The 19,687-nt window shown below is 42.5% G+C and overlaps 1 protein-coding gene across 3 annotated transcripts in view; it reads right to left on the bottom strand.

The window, feature by feature from the left end:
* The window catches only part of arhgap42b (Rho GTPase activating protein 42b), a 203,276-nt gene that overhangs the window by 87,073 nt on the left and 96,516 nt on the right, over positions 1-19,687 (bottom strand). For all 3 annotated transcript variants that reach the window (XM_084314590.1, XM_084314592.1, XM_084314591.1), the window contains exon 4: positions 4,097-4,168. In XM_084314590.1, coding sequence (XP_084170716.1) covers positions 4,097-4,168 — 72 coding nt within the window. The remainder of the gene's footprint in view (positions 1-4,096; positions 4,169-19,687) is intronic.

The raw sequence follows: 19,687 nt of genomic DNA, 5'->3' as shown, positions 1-19,687 counted from the left end.
CAGACATCAATTGGCTTTAATTAATCAATTAACTGTCCTTTGTGGAACGAGAGAAGACTGCCTACCTGATCGCCTGCCCAGTTTTGTAAATGCTTTTTTACTATGGAATGTGGGGCGTTCTATTAGAGGGGGGAATAATTAAACCCAAAGCAACAGCCTGTTTGGAAGAAAGACGTGCTGTAAAGTAATACAAATTAGATTTAGACTACATACGAAATAACTAACAAACATGTTCCATTGTATACAGTTATATATATATACATATAAAATACAGGACCTTTAAACAATTGTGGCTTTCAATTTAGAATATAAAAATATATCTGAAACTGAAAAAAAGGAACATACTGTAGATAGTTTTCAAAGGAACAATGTTTTAAAACTTTATTATCTGAAGATGGTAAGTTAGAGTGTTGTGTTCATTCATAGTTAAAGACAGTAGAGCGTGAGTACTTTATTATCTAAAGATGGTAAGTTAGAGTGTTGTGTTCATTCATAGTTAAAGACAGTAGAGGTTGAGTACTTTATTATCTAAAGATGGTAAGTTAGAATGTTGTGTTCATTCATAGTTAAAGACAGTAGAGGTTGAGTACTTTATTATCTAAAGATGGTAAGTTAGAATGTTGTGTTCATTCATAGTTAAAGACAGTAGAGGTTGAGTACTTTATTATCTAAAGATGGTAAGTTAGAATGTTGTGTTCATTCATAGTTAAAGACAGTAGAGGTTGAGTACTTTATTATCTAAAGATGGTAAGTTAGAGTGTTGTGTTCATTCATAGTTAAAGACTGTAGAGGTTGAGTATTTTATTATCTAAAGATGGTAAGTTACAATGTTGTATTCATTCATAGTTAAAGACAGTAGAGCGTGAGTACTTTATTATCTAAAGACGGTAAGTTAGAGTGTTGTGTTCATTCATAGTTAAAGACAGTAGAGCGTGAGTACTTTATTATCTAAAGATGGTAAGTTAGAGTGTTGTGTTCATTCATAGTTAAAGACAGTAGAGGTTGAGTACTTTATTATCTAAAGATGGTAAGTTAGAATGTTGTGTTCATTCATAGTTAAAGACAGTAGAGGTTGAGTACTTTATTATCTAAAGATGGTAAGTTAGAATGTTGTGTTCATTCATAGTTAAAGACAGTAGAGGTTGAGTACTTTCTTGTGATGAATCACATTCACACTCCCAAGTGATTTGGATTAACTCTACCGCACAACCACAAATACATCGGCTGTCCAAAAACATTTGTCCAAAACTGACTTATGGTTCTTCACTGAAAGGGTTCATTTAGTTCAGTTCTACAACCTATTGTGAGAGTTGCCATGTAGGCTACATTGTACAAATCAAAAGGCTTTAGTTCTGCGCTCAAGGTTAAGACACGAGTACCTCATGTCTACTGTTATACAGCCAAGTCGCACTCGCAGCGCTAAAGTGCGCCTGCTGCCCTGAGTGTTGTGGCGACGGAAGTGTTGTGCTTTGGCCTGAGCAGCCCGATGCATCAGTCAGTGACCTCACTGGGATTACCAGCAGCATTCCCAAATAAGGTAAGAGCTCCCCCGTTTGTTCAGCTGACGTCCTCCGACATGAGGCTCGGTAATTGGAAGGGTCAGACTGCTCACACAGATCTCCCAGGATTCTCGGAATGGTTGGAAAGTTGTCCGAGCACTCGTGATCTCTGCCTTTTATCTCACTCTAGTCGGGACTAATGTGTAACGGGGGTTTTCTGCAGGGGGAGCGGGAGGAGGAGGAGGTGGGGGTGGGGGGCAGAGGGAGCCATTAGGAGGAAGTGGTTTGAGGAAATAAGACAGAGAGGGAGTGACAGGGGCCCCGGCTTTTAAGAAACCATTTTATAAACAGGGAGGACGGGGGGGGGGGGGCAACGGCACTGAGAGCATGCAGTGGAGCGCGAGAGACGGAGAGAGCGGCAAAAGAAGAAAGGAAGAGGGAAAGAAAGGTGCCATGTTTCATCACGAAAGATACATGTTATGATTGAGACGTGAAGCGAGGACGGCGAAGAAAGGGAGAATGATCGATGTCGCCGTTCCGATATACGTATATATATCAAATATATATTCAAAAAAAGAGAAACCACAGTAGAATAACAGGAGGACACGAAACGATCACGTACCTTGAAAGTGACTGTTTCACAGACCGGTGGGCTCCTTTCGACCCGTGTAATATAAATTGCACAGGTGACTTTGAGGTTGGAATGTGTGTCTGTGCCACGGGGCTGCAGTCATGTACAGATGCAAATAAGATAAGATAAGATAAGATAAGATGAGATAAGATAAGATAAGATATTCCTTTATTGATCCCCTCAGGGGAAATTGGGGATGATTCAGAGGGAGGCCCTGCGAGGAGGGAGAGAAGGGCCACACATCTCAGTGGGAGGTTGGCGCTGGAGGTCCAGAGATCCACCAGAATGTGCGAGTGTGATCTCGCCACGGCGATGCCGGGCTATCTTTCATGTGACTCCGCTCGGGCCTGTGATGAAAGCATGACTCGCAGAGAGAACAGAACGGCGTACGCCTCCGTGAAGCCAGCGGGTGCTGTACAGATCCAGCAAGATTAAAATCCTGTTTTTCAACCCCACTGCACTGTTTAACAGGAGGCGCATCGATGTTGAGTTACCCAAACATGTCATAGTGGGTAGTAGGGCTGCAACTAATGACTATTTTGGTAGTCGACTAATCTGTTGATTATTTTTTCGATTAGTCGACTAATCGAAAAACAATTATATTAAAAATAAAAAAATAAAGATTATTATTATAATATATATATATATATATTTTTTTGCACTACCTATCTTTGTGAAAGTGGCTTCTCAGCTCTGGTCCAGCTGAAGACAGAGCAGAGGAACAGATTGGACATTGAGCATGACCTCAGAGTTGCTTTGAGACTCTTGTCAGGACCAAACAACATCCCCAGTTATCCCATTAATTCCCCCAAACTTACTGTCGGTCTGTTATGTTAAGCTAAGAAGTCTTCAGCTGGCTGGACCAGAGCTGAGAAGCCACTTTCACAAAGATAGGTAGTGCAAAAAAAATTTAAATAAAAAATATAATTTTTTTTTAATGACTAATCGACGCAACAATTTCTCGTCGACGATTTTTCATAATCGACGTCGTCGATTATGTCGACTAATCGTTGCAGCCCTAGTGGGTAGTGTGGAAATGTGGCTGCGTCCCCTTGAGAAACTATGCTCCTGGTTGCCAATCTGCTTCCTGTAAAATATTGCATCATCTACTCTGTTACCATGATTCAGTCAGTAAGTGTAAAGGACAGCTAGCTAGTCCACAAACAAGTAATGAAACTAGCTACAATTCAGTTACTTTTAGTGGTTCAAAAACAGCCACAGCAACCGTGACAATTGATTAATCACCTGCGAGCGCAGGTTAAGCCAATGTTAATCAAATGTTAATCTCCCATAGCAACCAACCACACTGGTCCAATGAATTCATTGAAATAACTTGACATCTTCTTTCAATGAACGCCCCCTTATCATACCAAGAGTTGGCTGTGCTGACAGAGAGGGAGCACTAAAACAGTTACGAATAACAAATCAAATGATACATCTTACGTAAGCTGAAAAAATGACACTCCTGACATTAACGTTCCACGATAAGTGTTTGCTGACTGAGATTGAACTAACATCATGGCAGCACTAGTTCTTTAAGAAAGTGTCCACTGTGGCAACAACGACAATATGTGTCTCCAAGCCTGACTACAGACCCCCCCCCCCCCAATCTCAGATATCAAACAACCATGTAGAAATGGATAATGTGTCTAAAAGTGAGAGAGAGAGAGAGAGAGAGAGAGAGAGAGAGAGAGAGAGAGAGAGAGAGAGAGAGAGAGAGAGAGAGAGAGAGAGAGAGAGAGAGAGAGAGAGAGAGAGAGAGAGAGAGAGAGAGAGAGAGAGAGGAGGGAGGGGGGTCCGATTCCTAGATCTGGGGACATGTGTTCTGTGTAGGACATGAGTTCTGTGTAGAACATGGGTTCTGTGTAGGACATGGGTTCTGTGTAGGACATGAGTCCTGTGTAGGACATGGGTTCTGTGTAGGACATGTAGGACATGTGTTCTTTCACACACAGGATGATCTTACCTTTGCGGCACCAATTTGTTCCTTCCTGAATTTTTCCAAAGGAGTAATCAAAACATCATCTGCATTCTGGATCTGGGAAATAAATAAATAAACAGATGAATATATTTCCAAAGGAGTAATCAAAATATCAACTGCATTCTAGATCTGAAAAAAATAAAGACATAGATAACATACTAGATAACATGATATACCGGTAGATCAACAGAACCAATATTATGGTTGCTTTTTGCTGTAGCTTTTTGTTTTGATTGTTAGACCATTTGCACAAAAGAGGCTCAAAATATCTTGAATAATAATCGTACATTGCAGAACAGGTAATATCAAGTCAAGTCAAGAGTTTTATTTGTCACGGCATACAAGTATACAATGTGATGTCATTGGAAGGGAATTAATAACAAGAGAAAAAAAACTCATTCAATAGTCATTCAGTAACACAGTATAATGCCGTATATTGGTAATAGAGTGCACAGCAGACAGGAAATTATAGCATAGAGAAATCCTTGTGGACTCATTGAATCTGAATATAGCTGCAGTTTTTTCTCCAGCAATATCACATTCATTAATATCTTTTAACCTCGCCGGCGATGAACAATGCATTTCTGTGGGGCTGGGGAACCAGAAACAGTGGAGATAAGAGATATGATGCTTCTACAATGTTCCTTTAGCTGTGAAGCACCTGTATCGCCCCAAACCCTGTTGAAATATGGCACAGCGCTGAGCACGAGGGAGCTTTACAACTGCAGATTGCAAGGCATTTAAATTTCGAGGTGCGCGAGGTGCCTTCCATATATCAGCGTGGCCTCTCCCGAATCTGGCCCAAGTACATGCTCACCGGAGCAAAAGGTGCCTCCCGCTGCGGCTGCCTACACGGGAACAGATAGGAGGTGATATACTGCATCAATTACTGTCTATGTGGGCCCCCCCATGCTGGGAGAGGTGCGTTTCAGAGGTGCTGGGTTTCCTGTCGATGGGCCTTTCGTCCGACGTGATCACATGCTGTCACAATGTTTGGGGTACTGGGGGTAGTGTGTGTGTGTGTGTGTGGGGGGGGGGGATGTCCGTCAAGAGATAGACCCAGTTTTGATTTAACGTGTTGTTCTTTGCGGTGAGTGTATGTGATAAACCGAGGGCTGAATGCTATAGTACACACACTGACAACACTGGCCCTAATTGTAACGCGCCGCATGCTCAGATGGGCTATCACCCTCCAAGCCACAAACCTCTCTCTCTCTTTCTCTCCCTGTTGCCCTCAAGAGAGCCGTTTCTATTTTGACCCATTAATCACAGTGTGTTTTCATTGTCTCAGAATAGCCCTGTCAAGCCCCTGACCCAACAAACCCACGGAGGCTATTTCAAGAGAAAAGCACCCGCATTTTTTGGGCACTTCCTCCATTATTTTCAACGCAAAGGAGGTGACACGCGACAACCAGTGGTGTCAAAGACGATGGTTGAAGATTGATGGCACAAAGCACTGAGGATCAAAATGGTGACTAGATACTAGTAGGGGATGCAAGGTGGGGAGGTGAGCGATGTTGACACAAGGTCTGGGAGACTAGACTACACAACATGATAAGGAGTCTCCTCCACTTGGTATTCTCCTAAATATTCCTAACTGGAGAGTTACATGTGCTGGTCGACGTGTGCGATGAGTAGTGTCCACCATCTCTGCCTACAGTAAGTGCCTTTTGAACAAGGCACTGAGCTGCCAAACTGCTGCACTGCAGGCGACCCTGGACTCTGAGGAAATGCATTATGTGTAACTAGGAGGGATACAACAGTGTGACTAAGAGGGATACAACAGTGTGACTAGGAGGGATACAACAGTGTGACTAAGAGGGATACAACAGTGTGACTACGAGGGATACAACAGTGTGACTAGGAGGGATACAACAGTGTGACTAGGAGGGATACAACAGTGTAACTAGGAGGGATACAACAGTGTAACTAGGAGGGATACAACAGTGTGACTAGGAGGGATACAACAGTGTGACTAGGAGGGATACAACAGTGTGACTAGGATACAACAGTGTGACTAGGAGGGATACAACTGTGTAACCAGGGAACAAAATAAGTACCAGCCAACCGCCAATGGCTGGTAAAAAATCTGCCTGGCTGGTAGTTTTTAAAATCTACCAGCCAAATGGCTGGTAAGTCAAAAAGTTAAGTTTGTTCCCTGAGAGCAGAGCTACACAGCAGTGCGCCTATTTTGCGAGCCGAAATAAGTCTGTGGTTTTTTCTTCTTCTCACAACGGGTCAAATGCATCTAACAACGTCGCCATTCCTTTATGCCCACATCGCCCGAAATGAACGTTATGTTAGCGTAAGCTAACAAGCTAATCCTGATCAGCGGCAGTGCCATAGAGAACAGCAGACAGTGTGGACTGGGGAAAGGGAAATGGGGGGGGGGGGGCACTCTCCCTTTCTCTGTGTGTGTGCGTGCGTTTTGGAAAGACGATGAAGTCACTAGTCAGGACTCAGGAGAGGAGTATATTGTAGTAAACTGAGGATTACTGAGGATGCACAGATAATGTTGATATTCAAATATAAAAAGGTTTCGAGAGGAGTGGAAGTTTGAAGACAGACTAGACTACAATATGATGCGGGGGTGGTGAGTTGAAACAGTGTGTGTGTCCCCGACCCCACTTCTATGTTTCAATAAATTATTTGCATTTAAAACTATTAACGCTGACTCATTCCTTCAGTCCACTCAAAATTATGCTAATATTCCTTATGTTGTTTATGATATTAATTGAAAATAGCATATGAGAGTATTATGTAAGGGATAATGTATGGCTATGAGGTCATTGTCGCAAAATAATTGACCGACACGGAGTTTAAAATACCGAGGCGCCGCGCCGAGGTGTTTTAAACGTAGTGAAGGTCAATTATTTTGCGACAATGACCGAGTAGGCTATACATTATCCCGCTTATTACATGGCTAACTTACTAACAATATACCTAATTCATTTGACAAATCGCAGTTGTTCTGTGGCTCTGTCAGCCCAAATAAAGTGATTATTATTATCCGGGCAGCCTCTGGCTCCGCTGTCAGTGCAGCGCTATACATTATCCCGCTTATTACATGGCTAACTTACTAACAATATACCTAATTCATTTGACAAATCGCAGTTCTGTGGCTCTGTCAGCCCAAATAAAGTGATTATTATTATCGCGGGCAGCCTCTGTGTTCTGGCTCCGCTGTGTTCTGGTCCGCTCGTCGCTCCGCACCCTGTCATCGCCGGCACGGCAGTGTCTAATTGCACTGAAACAGTGTGTCAGTGGGCTTGATTGCGAACAGCTGCGCTCTGCGGTCATTATTGAAAAATCTGCGGTCATTATTGAAAAATAATGACCGCAGTCGGGGGGCTATTGACCAATCACAAGCAAGCATTTCGGCGAATGTGAAAACGCCATGTAATAAATAGTAATAATAACACATGGCGATATACTAAAAAGCTATTTTAAATTTTTGGCTGGTAAAAAATCTGCCTGGCTGGTAGTTTTTAAAATCTACCAGCCAAATGGCTGGTAAGTCAAAAAGTTAATTTTGTTCCCTGTGTGTAACTAGGAGGGATACAACAGTGTGACTAGGAGGGATACAAGTTACAACAGTGTAACTAGGAGGGATACAACAGTGTGACTAGGAGGGATACAACAGTGTAACTAGGAGGGATACAACAGTGTGACTAGGAGGGATACAAGTGGGTTCGAAATTAACAGGGGCTTGGGGCAAAATGCCCTCGAAAATTGACCAAATGCCCTCGAAAATCAGTTAAGGGGGGCAATAAAAGCCCCCGACAGTTTACTAATTATATATATAATTATATATATGCTCTACAGTGCGAGCATTTCCCCCGTATTTGCCCCTAATAATATGTGTGTGTGCGCGAACCGGAAAAATCATTTACTTGCAGAGTGAAGATTACAAAACAGCTCCGCTGTTAATAGTTAAGAAACTGGACTGAAATTCAGTTTTTGGGTGGAATGCAAAGAGGGAGGGAGGCGGGGCCCGCTGCGTGTTACAGGGTGCTTGAGAGGTGCAACGCAGACAGACAGACAGAGAGCTCTGCTCTGCTTTCAGCAAGCATGCATAGTGCTGTGTAACATTAAGTTACACTGCTATCTTAACGTTAGCAAGCTAAGCATCTGCATAGCGCGACCTGTGTAACGTTAAGTAACTTGTGTTCGGCGGGGAAAGACCGTTCCATTTGTAACACAACTCCAAAGAATAACATCCAAATGATCCCGATGCGCATTTCCTTCATTCCACAGCGCTGAGCGTGCAACGTATTTCATTGATCGATCTGACAACAACACAACTTGCCCTCAGGGACAATCATATTTAATCTATTTAGATAGAGTATGTATGTATTATTTACAGATAATTGAAGGTACCTCAAAACATGAAACCAAGCCATGTCACACACCGTGTGTGTGTGTTACTTGAACAATTGTCACTCTGCTCCTAAATTTCTGTGTGCTCCTAAATTTGTATTTAGATTTTATTTATTAACATTTTATTTAGGAGCACATGTGCTCCTTGGGAAAAAGGTTAGCGTAGAGCCCTATATATGGAGACATTAACATTACGTTATCAAACATAGGGACGAAGACTGTAAAAAAAAGTGTCAACAATGTTTTATAATCTTTATGTTAATTTTCATTCTAAAAATGTTGTGCCCCCGAAATACAAAAAAAGCCCCCGGAAATCAATTAAGTGGGGCAAAAAAAGCCCTTGAAAAGAAATGTTAATTTCTAACCCCATACAACAGTGTGACTACGAGGGATACAACTGTGTGACTAGGAGGGATACAACAGTGTGACTAGGAGGGATACAACAGTGTGACTAGGAGGGATACAACTGTGTGACTAGGAGGGATACAACAGTGTAACTAGGAGGGATACAACAGTGTGACTAGGAGGGATACAACAGTGTAACTAGGAGGGATACAACAGTGTGACTAGGAGGGATACAACTGTGTAACTAGGAGGGATACAACTGTGTGACTAGGAGGGATACAACAGTGTGACTAGGAGGGATACAACAGTGTGACTAGGAGGGATACAACTGTGTAACTAGGAGGGATACAACAGTGTGACTACGAGGGATACAACTGTGTGACTAGGAGGGATACAACAGTGTGACTAGGAGGGATACAACAGTGTGACTAGGAGGGATACAACAGTGTAACTAGGAGGGATACAACAGTGTGACTAGGAGGGATACAACAGTGTAACTAGGAGGGATACAACAGTGTGACTAGGAGGGATACAACAGTGTGACTAGGAGGGATACAACAGTGTGACTAAGAGGGATACAACAGTGTAACTAGGAGGGATACAACTGTGTGACTAGGAGGGATACAACAGTGTGACTAGGAGGGATACAACTGTGTGACTAGGAGGGATACAACAGTGTGACTAGGAGGGATACAACAGTGTAACTAGGAGGGATACAACAGTGTGACTAGGAGGGATACAACAGTGTAACTAATAGGGATACAACTGTGTGACTAGGAGGGATACAACAGTGTGACTAAGAGGGATACAACAGTGTGACTAGGAGGGATACAACTGTGTGACTAAGAGGGATACAACAGACTGTGTGACTAAGAGGGATACAACAGTGTGACTAGGAGGGATACAACTGTGTAACTAGGAGGGATACAACAGTGTAACTAGGAGGGATACAACAGTGTGACTAGGAGGGATACAACTGTGTGACTAAGAGGGATACAACTGTGTGACTATGAGGGATACAACTGTGTGACTAAGAGGGATACAACAGTGTGACTAGGAGGGATACAACAGTGTGACTAGGAGGGATACAACAGTGTGACTAAGAGGGATACAACTGTGTAACTAGGAGGGATACAACAGTGTGACTAGGAGGGATACAACAGTGTAACTAGGAGGGATACAACAGTGTGACTAGGAGGGATACAACTGTGTAACTAAGAGGGATACAACTGCGTGACTACGAGGGATACAACTGTGTAACTAAGAGGGATACAACTGTGTAACTAGGAGGGATACAACTGTGTGACTAGGAGGGATACAACAGTGTAACTAAGAGGGATACAACTGTGTAACTAGGAGGGATACAACTGTGTAACTAAGAGGGATACAACTGTGTGACTAGGAGGGATACAACAGTGTAACTAGGAGGGATACAACAGTGTGACTAAGAGGGATACAACAGTGTGACTAGGAGGGATACAACAGTGTGACTAGGAGGGATACAACAGTGTAACTAAGAGGGATACAACAGTGTAACTAGGAGGGATACAACAGTGTAACTAGGAGGGATACAACAGTGTGACTAAGAGGGATACAACAGTGTGACTAGGAGGGATACAACAGTGTGACTAGGAGGGATACAACAGTGTAACTAAGAGGGATACAACAGTGTGACTAGGAGGGATACAACAGTGTGACTAGGAGGGATACAACAGTGTGACAAAGAGGGATACAACTGTGTAACTAGGAGGGATACAACAGTGTGACTAGGAGGGATACAACTGTGTAACTAGGAGGGATACAACAGTGTAACTAGGAGGGATACAATTGTGTAACTAGGAGGGATACAACAGTGTGACTAGTAGGGATACAACAGTGTGACTAGGAGGGATACAACTGTGTAACTAGGAGGGATACAACTGTGTATGGGAGAAACCTCCACCACCAGGGAGAAACCACCACCACCATGTAAGAAACCTCCACCACCATGTAAGAAACCACCACCATGTAAGAAACCTCCACCACCAGGGAGAAACCTCCACCACCATGTAAGAAACCTCCACCACCATGTAAGAAACCTCCACCACCAGGGAGAAACCTCCACCACCAGGGGAGAAACCGCCACCACCATGTAAGAAACCTCCACCACCATGTAAGAAACCTCCACCACCAGGGAGAAACCTCCACCACCATGTAAGAAACCTCCACCACCATGTAAGAAACCTCCACCACCATGTAAGAAACCTCCACCACCATGGGAGAAACCTCCACCACCATGGGAGAACCCTTGACCATTATTTTTCTGCCTTCCAGTGTCCATTTTGTGAATTTTGTATGTTTTAGCCATTTCTCGATGCAATAGAATAAAGGTGTCAAAGATGGTGACTGGCATCCAGAGCAACCTGTAGCAACCGTTTAACTTTCCAAGGCCAATTCAGTTATAGCGCGAGTATGATGGGTTTCCAACACTCCCCCATAACTAATAATGGTCACGGCCATGTAAATTAAAGGGGCACTTTGCTGAAAAACAATGCTGATTTATTTTGCTCATAATCTAACACATATTCCAAAACTCTGAACAGTTTAGCAAACATTGATTTAGTTTAACAGTTATTGACAGAGTTAATTAGTTTGAATGGCTCCTCCCGTGATGTCATCAGGACACTGAATCCTTGTGTAAATTACAGCTCAATGAAATTATGTGGATGAAAGGATTGCAATAGGGATTGCTATTTTTAGATGAGAAGCATCATCTCTATGACCGGCAATGACATTAACTCATGCATTCAGTAACTCATTCAGTAACTCATTCAGCCACTCTGCCCCTAGCGGCTTCTCACATGAAATGTGCTTTGTGAGCTGTAATTAATAAAATAAGTGCGTGTTCTCCTATGACATCACTGGAGAGGACATATCCAAACTCATTAACACTCAATAACTGTCAAACTAAATTAATGTGTGCAGAATTGTTTTGAGCTCTCGGATATATTATGTGAGATTATGTGCAAAATTTGTCTTTTTTGGTGAAGTGACCCTTTAAAAGATAAGTTAACTTAAATTAAATAGTTCTTCAAACATCCATTTTATTCTCTTGTTTACTTGGTACTTGGTACAGACTCCCAGTACAAAGGCCATATAAATACCAATTTTACAGGCGGCGGAATTGGAGCAATTCCAACTGTGCATTTAAAAGCCTAAATCTACAATATATCATTGCATCCCTAGTTTCCCTTATTAGTTGAAAATGTGCATTCATATTTAAAGATTCAGTTAAATGAAAAGCGTGTTTTTCAATCTTGTTACATTTTTTTTTTAACAGAAGATTTGAGAAAAGATTATGTTGATGTAACATCGCCCAATATGTTAGAACTGTTGTTGTTGTGAACATGATGACTAAAGCCCTTTGATCTCTATCCCCCGGATATAAACTAAATCAAGCCATTTCAGATATCCAATCTGCTTCCTTAAAAGATATTACATAATATACTCGGGTTACTCTGATTGGCCCATCAGTCACATCTAGCTGAGTGGTTGGAGGACATTGAGTCAGTGAGTCATGGGTCTAGTGAACAGAAGGTCACGCCCCCTCAGCCTACTGAGAGTTGGCTGTGCTCAGAGGGTGACCTAAAACACGTAATAACAAGCTGAAAGAATTACACTCATAAAATGTAGGCCTACATCACACAATAAGCACTTTATGACTTTATGACTAAAACAATGTACTGGGTCTTTAACACTTTCAGTGCCGTTCACGTAGATCTACGGTTCTGTCGCCCGATCGTTGAGTGCCGGAAACGTAGATCTACGTTTCTGTCACTGTATTTCTTTTATTATCTATATCCATTCATAATTCAGCGGGGCACCTTGTGCATACTGTTCTGAGTGTGTCTACGCTGGCAGACGGTATTATACCGCCCTCTAACGCCTTCGGCCAGTATGCACCCGGTTAGAAACGGGTTCGTTTATTTTCTATACCGAGTCTGCGGCGCGGGGGTGGGTCCTAAACACTCCGGCAAAACACGCGCTTATAGGGATGCTTGGACAACTGACCCTGCCCGCCCGTTGAAGAGCAATGCCCAATAACGTCGGAAGCACGATCGCTGTGGATAACTGGAATGGCGATGAGATTATTGGATTCTTTTTTTTTCATTACTTCAGAGACCAGGTAAGGACACTATATATGAAAGCTTGCGTTGATCTGATATTTATTTCTACTGCGATTGAAGCTATATGTGTTTATGTGTCTGGCTGTTCTGCCGTTGGGATGCAGGAGGGGGGGGCGCCGGTCTAAACCACATTGCATGCGTGCACCACAAAGGATAATAGTGATGATCTAGCGTTGATTTCAGGAAGATCCGATAATCAGGCGAAAAATTACAACGTGTTTATTGAATTACACAAAAACACTGTTTTCATGTCTTTTCCCTGGAATTGCTCATAAGCGGCCGGACTATGTTCATATTCAAAACGGTATCAAACGGAAATGTACGGATGAAAAAAGAATCTGTTTTTTGCACGTTGACCAGAAGTAGCTCAATGAGACTCGAGGGCGTTATTAGACCCATAGCGATACTATCAAATATAGGTTTAGTTCTACAAACTACAACTACGTTTACATGGGGTTAATGGGCGGCACGGAAGTAGTCACTTCCCGGAAGGGGCGTGGCACTCAATGTGTTAAGCTACAGTAAGTACATAAAGAATAATATAAAAAAAAAAAGCTCTACACAGTAGGGGTGTAACGGTACACAAAAACCACGGTTCGGTACGTACCTCGGTTTTGAAGTCAATGTTCGGTACGGTTTTCGGTACTGTGGGGGAAAGTTGGCTTTCCATGTTCCACTCAGGGGTGATGTAGTGTGTAGTAACTAATTGTACTTGTAGGGATGTCAACAAATATTCTATATTGAAATTAATAATCGACTTGTAAAATAATATAAAAATTATAATAATTATATTAGATTGTGAAAAAACAGCCCCCGGTGGGCGGTCGTTAGTGGTTAACATACCGTTGTATTCGTTCGGTACACTACACAGCCGTTCGGTACGGTACAGTACACACTGAAACTTGTTCGGTTCGGTACGGATACGTGTACCTTTACACCCCTACTACACAGGCATCCTGGTAGCGTGTAGCTTTATGCCAAGCAAGCAGTGCAAAAATTTACCGTAGTGGCGTGCAGTAATGCGCCTTTCATTTTCCGCCGCCCAGCGCCCAGGTCGCGTGGAAATAGGCTGTCTATTGCCATTCTCTTTGACAAACTCTAACCTTAACCAGCTCCTTAACAGCGCCTAAACTTAACCGTTCTAACCTTAACCAACTCCGAAACAATGCCTAACCTTAACCTTAACCTTAACCATGCCTAACCTTAACCATAGAAATTATATTGCCATTCTCTTTGACAAACTCTAACCTTAACCAGCTCCTTAACAGCGCCTAAACTTAACCGTTCTAACCTTAACCAACTCCGAAACAATGCCTAACCTTAACCTTAACCTTAACCATGCCTAACCTTAACCGGCGAAAGAATACACGTTAAAAAAAAATCACGTTAAAAAATATTTTCGATGGGATTCGAACTCGCCAGCAAACGAGCCATAGGATCCACAGCCATGTGGCCTTGCCAATTGAGCTATTTCTAGATACTGAATAAGGGGCGGTGACTTATATATATTGAGCTCCGCTCGTGTCGAACCAAGGCGGGATCTCATGCGCATGCGCGGGCACCTCGCGCGAGCACGCCGGCGCACGCACGCACCTGAGCGAGCACGCCGCCGCCGGTGCACGCACGGTAGCATTTGTCTAAGCGGGGCCTGAAAAGAAGGGCGCTTTACCGCACTGGCGTGCGGTGACGAATGCGGAAGCATTTTTGCACTGCTTGCTTGGCATTAAGGAAAACGCATCCTGGTAACTCAGCAGGCTGAGATGAGAAACTTTGTGGACTTTGGAATCAGGTGCCTGACCTTTGTTGAATGTCATCACTTCTCTCTTCCCTGTTTCCTGTCTCTCTCCACTACAAGAACTTTATTTGATACAGTATACAAAACAAACATAAAAAGTGAGAAATCATAAGGGAAAGGCAAATTCAACTAAAGACATATTTCTGGTCGTTTTGTTAGCTCAACTAACACCACTAGGGTAGTTATTACCATGAAAGGGTTTAATAAGTGTCTCAAGTAAGACAAAGACAAAGACATTATAACTCTGTTTTAAGTTTGCAGAGGAATCACTTTTTCAAACTTTTATTATTGGTAGCTATAAGATGGTAAAGAGGGATTTAAGAAACATATTCAAAAGATCCCTATCCAGCTAAAACTCTAATAACTAATAATAACTCTTGTTACATTTCCTCGATTTACCTTTGCTCTTCATCCAGCCGTTATTAGAGCAGAATGGGGCGATGTTCTGTTATTTTGTTCCAGACACAAGTGCCTCTTCATTATATAAAGTTACTGAGTGGCGTGATCACAACCTCTACCATGTTCCAATATCCCATCTATTCAGCAGCATCAAGGGCTTCTCATTATGCATGTAATTTGCATAAAAGCCTCACACAAACCGAAAAAAAACAACTGGGCCTAGTCAGTATCCTGGTATATACACTATATGTGTATGTGTCTTTTAATATGTTTATAGCATTTATGTCTATAAACATAAGCATGAGCATTTTCTATAAAATAAATATATAAAAATTATAGTATATAAAATAATATATACATACATACATAATGCCCAAAAAGAAAATAATGGCAATTGCAGCATTTCCTTTCTATGTGTTTGGCTACAAAGGGACCAAAGAAAAAAGACAGTGTGGGACAGTGTGTAATAATCTGATAATTTATTTAAATAATCTGGGCTTAAATTTAAACTTCAAGTTATGATCCCAGGGTAAGGGCATGTGTGATGTATATCAAGTTGAGGCAAGTTGTCACATAGCAACCCAAATAGCATGAATGGAGATTTTTCAAACGTGTTTTCAATTGAATAATATTACAACACAGACTTGTTTTGGTGTATTTAAAGTAGGAAAGAAACAGGACACCATGTATGTCACTATGGAATTATCCTCTCTCACAATAAAACCACATCAAGCAGTAAAACCAAACACATTATGCAGTGTATAGTGTACAAATGAGTAGTCACAATATTCACTTCACTGCAATAACTTTGGTACTGTATGTGCACATAAATTTAAATCAATGTCATTTCATATAGGCTACAGGACCAAACCAATGTTTTATTCATTTTAATTCTATAAGCAGCAGAGTTTATACTACTGTGACAACATGCCCTACACTGTGTCACAACATGTCGCGCCATGTGGCAAGTTGTCACAAGTTGTCAAGGTGTATTATCTTTGTTTGCAATAATTTAAGCTCACATCAAAGGGGCCCGGGTCTGTTGAAGTTGGCTGTTTGGGGCCCATTATGGGCCACATAATACATTTATAATGTGTAATTATAAATATAATTATTCAACTTCCTTTTGGCAATGGGAGTGGGTTTCTTTATTGAGCGTGTATCCTTATCATAAGGGCACACGGATCTTGTGTTTTATGATAAAGAAATGGAAAAAGTAATAGATGTGACTTCAGTCTGCGTATCACTATGTGTGTATCACTATGGATGTGCGGCAATGATGAGAAATACACCTGTGAGTGAAAAAGCGTGACAACTAGCCAAAAAGAAAATGTCCCAGGCCACTGCACCTGTTAATAAGGTGATAAAGGACAGACTGATTTGGACCAAAAGTCTTGTGAGCCTTGTGTGAGGAACATGTCAACAAAGGTTGCAAATACAAGGCACTTAATCATGCTGTGTAATGAGGCAGCGTGAGCGATGAAATAAGTTAGTTTTGTACAGTGGACAAAAAAGAGTTTTTGGGATCTGGCTGCTGGACAATATAGCCTATTGCCGCTTGCCGGGGGGGTTATTTTCCACACAGAAGCTACACCAGACTCGTAAAAGGAAAGTTTAAAATGTTGAAATCTTGCCCTCCCTCAATGCAACTCAGCGTGAGTGATGAAAGACAGCGATGCTGTCCACAAATAATCTAACTAGTGAAAGAAATGCTTTTTGTACAGTGGAGAAAAAAGGATTCTCTGGATTTCGGCTGCTGGACAATGATTGCTGATGGGGGCAGCAGCACCGGGTCTCGTAAAGCAAAGTGTCAAATGTTGCCAATGAATTATTAACGTTAAATGTTTTTTGTTGCTGGACTCATTTGACACTCGTAAATGCCATTTATGAACGGCGCATGGCATCGATTGATAAGACTTTTCAGCACATGACATATCTTTGCAGCTGTCCCTTGAGCCGAGTTCAGGCTACATCATTATAGGCCTGATGTTGCTGCACTCACGGCCCACTCCTTCTTGGAGATCTGATCAGATCCCTCGGCACGTGCACGTCGACTAGGTGTGAATTGTTCCAAGACGCAACCTGAGTGACTGTCAGGGAGTCCAACAGCCAATGAGAGCATAAGACACAGGAGAGAGAGAGAGAGAGAGAGAGAGAGAGAGAGAGAGAGAGAGAGAGAGAGAGAGAGAGAGAGAGAGAGAGAGAGAGAGAGAGAGAGGAGAGAGGGAGAGAGAGAGAGACCATTCTGATGGGGTTGAGTTATATTGATTTTAACTAGTGAGGGGCCTCGGATGGAATGAAGAAAAGCTGTCCATTTAAAAGCTGTCTTGTCTGAATCAGAGCAAGATAATGATTTAACTGTTCAGTGTTCGTTGACCCAGCCGTGTTATTAGAGTGTCTCTATTAGTTTTCATTTGTGTTTTTAGGGACATTTTAAAGAGGGGATAGGTGGAGATCTGGGAAATAGCCTACTGTACAGCCCGTTACCAGAGGGTAGTTGACACATTGGCTTTGTTTATTATGATTGTAAGGACAAGCTTCAACGCTGTATTTTGTCACCTTAATTTGGCAATGTGTTTCATATTTTGAATATCTGATGAGAATATGAAGGAGAATAATGAGTGGAGAGAGAGAGAGAGAGAGAGAGAGAGAGAGAGAGAGAGAGAGAGAGAGAGAGAGAGAGAGAGAGAGAGAGAATGATATCTGACCAGGCAGTGGGCGTGGCATGTGTGCGCAAAATGAGACTTGGACAAAGAAAGAATGACAGCTCATTCTCTCAGAGAAAAAGAGAAACTTGCCTTGTGCTTTCCTCAGTGCATTCCTCTGACAAAAACAAATACATCCATGATGACCAAAACCTGTTTCACTTCTCGCGTGTGTTCTCATGACAAAAACAAGGTCCTGGCGGGATGGTGCCAGGAAAACAGCCTCTCCCTGAACGTCAGCAAAACAAAGGAGATGATTGTGGACTTCAGGAGGTCGGGGGTCAAGGACTACAGCCCCCTCAGCATCGACGGGGCACCGGTTGAGAGAGTCAACAGCTTTAAGTACCTCGGAGCCTACATATCCGAGGACTTGACATGGACCACACACATTGACAGTGTTGTGAAGAAGGCACGACAACGCCTCTACTTCCTCAGGCGCCTAAGGAAGTTCCAAGTCAGTCAGAAGATCCTTAAGAACTTCTACTCATGTACAATAGAGAGCATCTTGACCGGCAACATCACCTCCTGGTTTGGGAATAGCACTGCACAAGACCGAAGCAGACTACAAAGAGTGACACGTTCAGCCGAACGCACAATTAGAGGGGGGCTCCCCACCCTCCAGAACATTTACAACAAGCGTTGCAAGGGCAAGGCTAAGAGAATCATTAAAGACTCCAGTCACCCGAACAACTGCCTCTTTGAACTGCTGCGGTCAGGCAAGCGATACCGGAGTCTCAAGGCGAGCACAGAAAGACTCAGAAGAAGCTTCTATCCCCAGGCCATCAGGCTGCTAAACGAACAATGAATGAACACTACACAACAACAACCACCAAACGCACATAGCACACACATCCACACGCACACACTCACTTTAAACAAACACACTGTAGCACCCACTCCACACACTTTATAGCACACACCCACTTTAAACAAACACACTGTAGCACCCACTCCCCACACTTTATATTTATTGATGAAGGATTGCACTACAACTCGTACACCTTACTGTAAATTGTACCTAAAATTGTACCTCATCCCATTTCTGCTTTGCACTAGATAGTACTGTACATTAGTACACTGCATAGTATTGTATATTATATGGTAACTCAGAACATTGTACATATGTCTATACCGAACACTGTGACCCCACTTTTCTTCTTCTAAATTACATGCTATATTATGTTATTTGATACTATCTTGTCTAGCACAGTCTCTGGAGCGTAACAGTAAGAAGCATTTTGTATGAAAGTATTCTGTACTTCTGTATGACAACTATTAAAGAACTTGAACTTGAACTTGAGATGTGGAGGCAGACCGGACAGACCCGCTGGGGCTTCCTCCTGGAGATATATATTTAATGCGTAAACCCCCGTCACTGATCAGTCATGTGGTGTGAAACCACAATGACAAAGATCCACGATTACAAGATGGAGAGTTGTGTTGTGTGAACAGCAGAGTGCTCTGATAGATTTGAAAGCTGTGCAGTGTGTAGGTACCATTACGCAACTGTTAAGGTACAGTATTAGTCTGGGAAACGCTAGCAGAGAAGCAAGCTCCTTTTGAAAGGTATACCTTAGAAACCGTCGGAGAATGTCTGAGGTGCTAGAGATCATTTTACGTAGAGTAATCATTAATTTTTTAACATTCACAGAGCTTTTAGAAAGGTGCAGAATAAAGTGCGGCTGGGTGGCACAGCGGAGATTGCGCTCGTCACCAATGCGAGAGACTTCGGTCTCGAATCCGGGTGTCAGCATTGCATCCGGCTTGGGCCAGCCGTCATAGTAAC

Source organism: Notolepis coatsorum (genome assembly GCF_963971535.1).
Source record: "Notolepis coatsorum genome assembly, chromosome: 1".
Classification (NCBI taxonomy): Eukaryota; Metazoa; Chordata; class Actinopteri; order Aulopiformes; family Paralepididae; genus Notolepis; species Notolepis coatsorum.
This window is presented reverse-complemented; position numbering and strand designations above follow the sequence as displayed.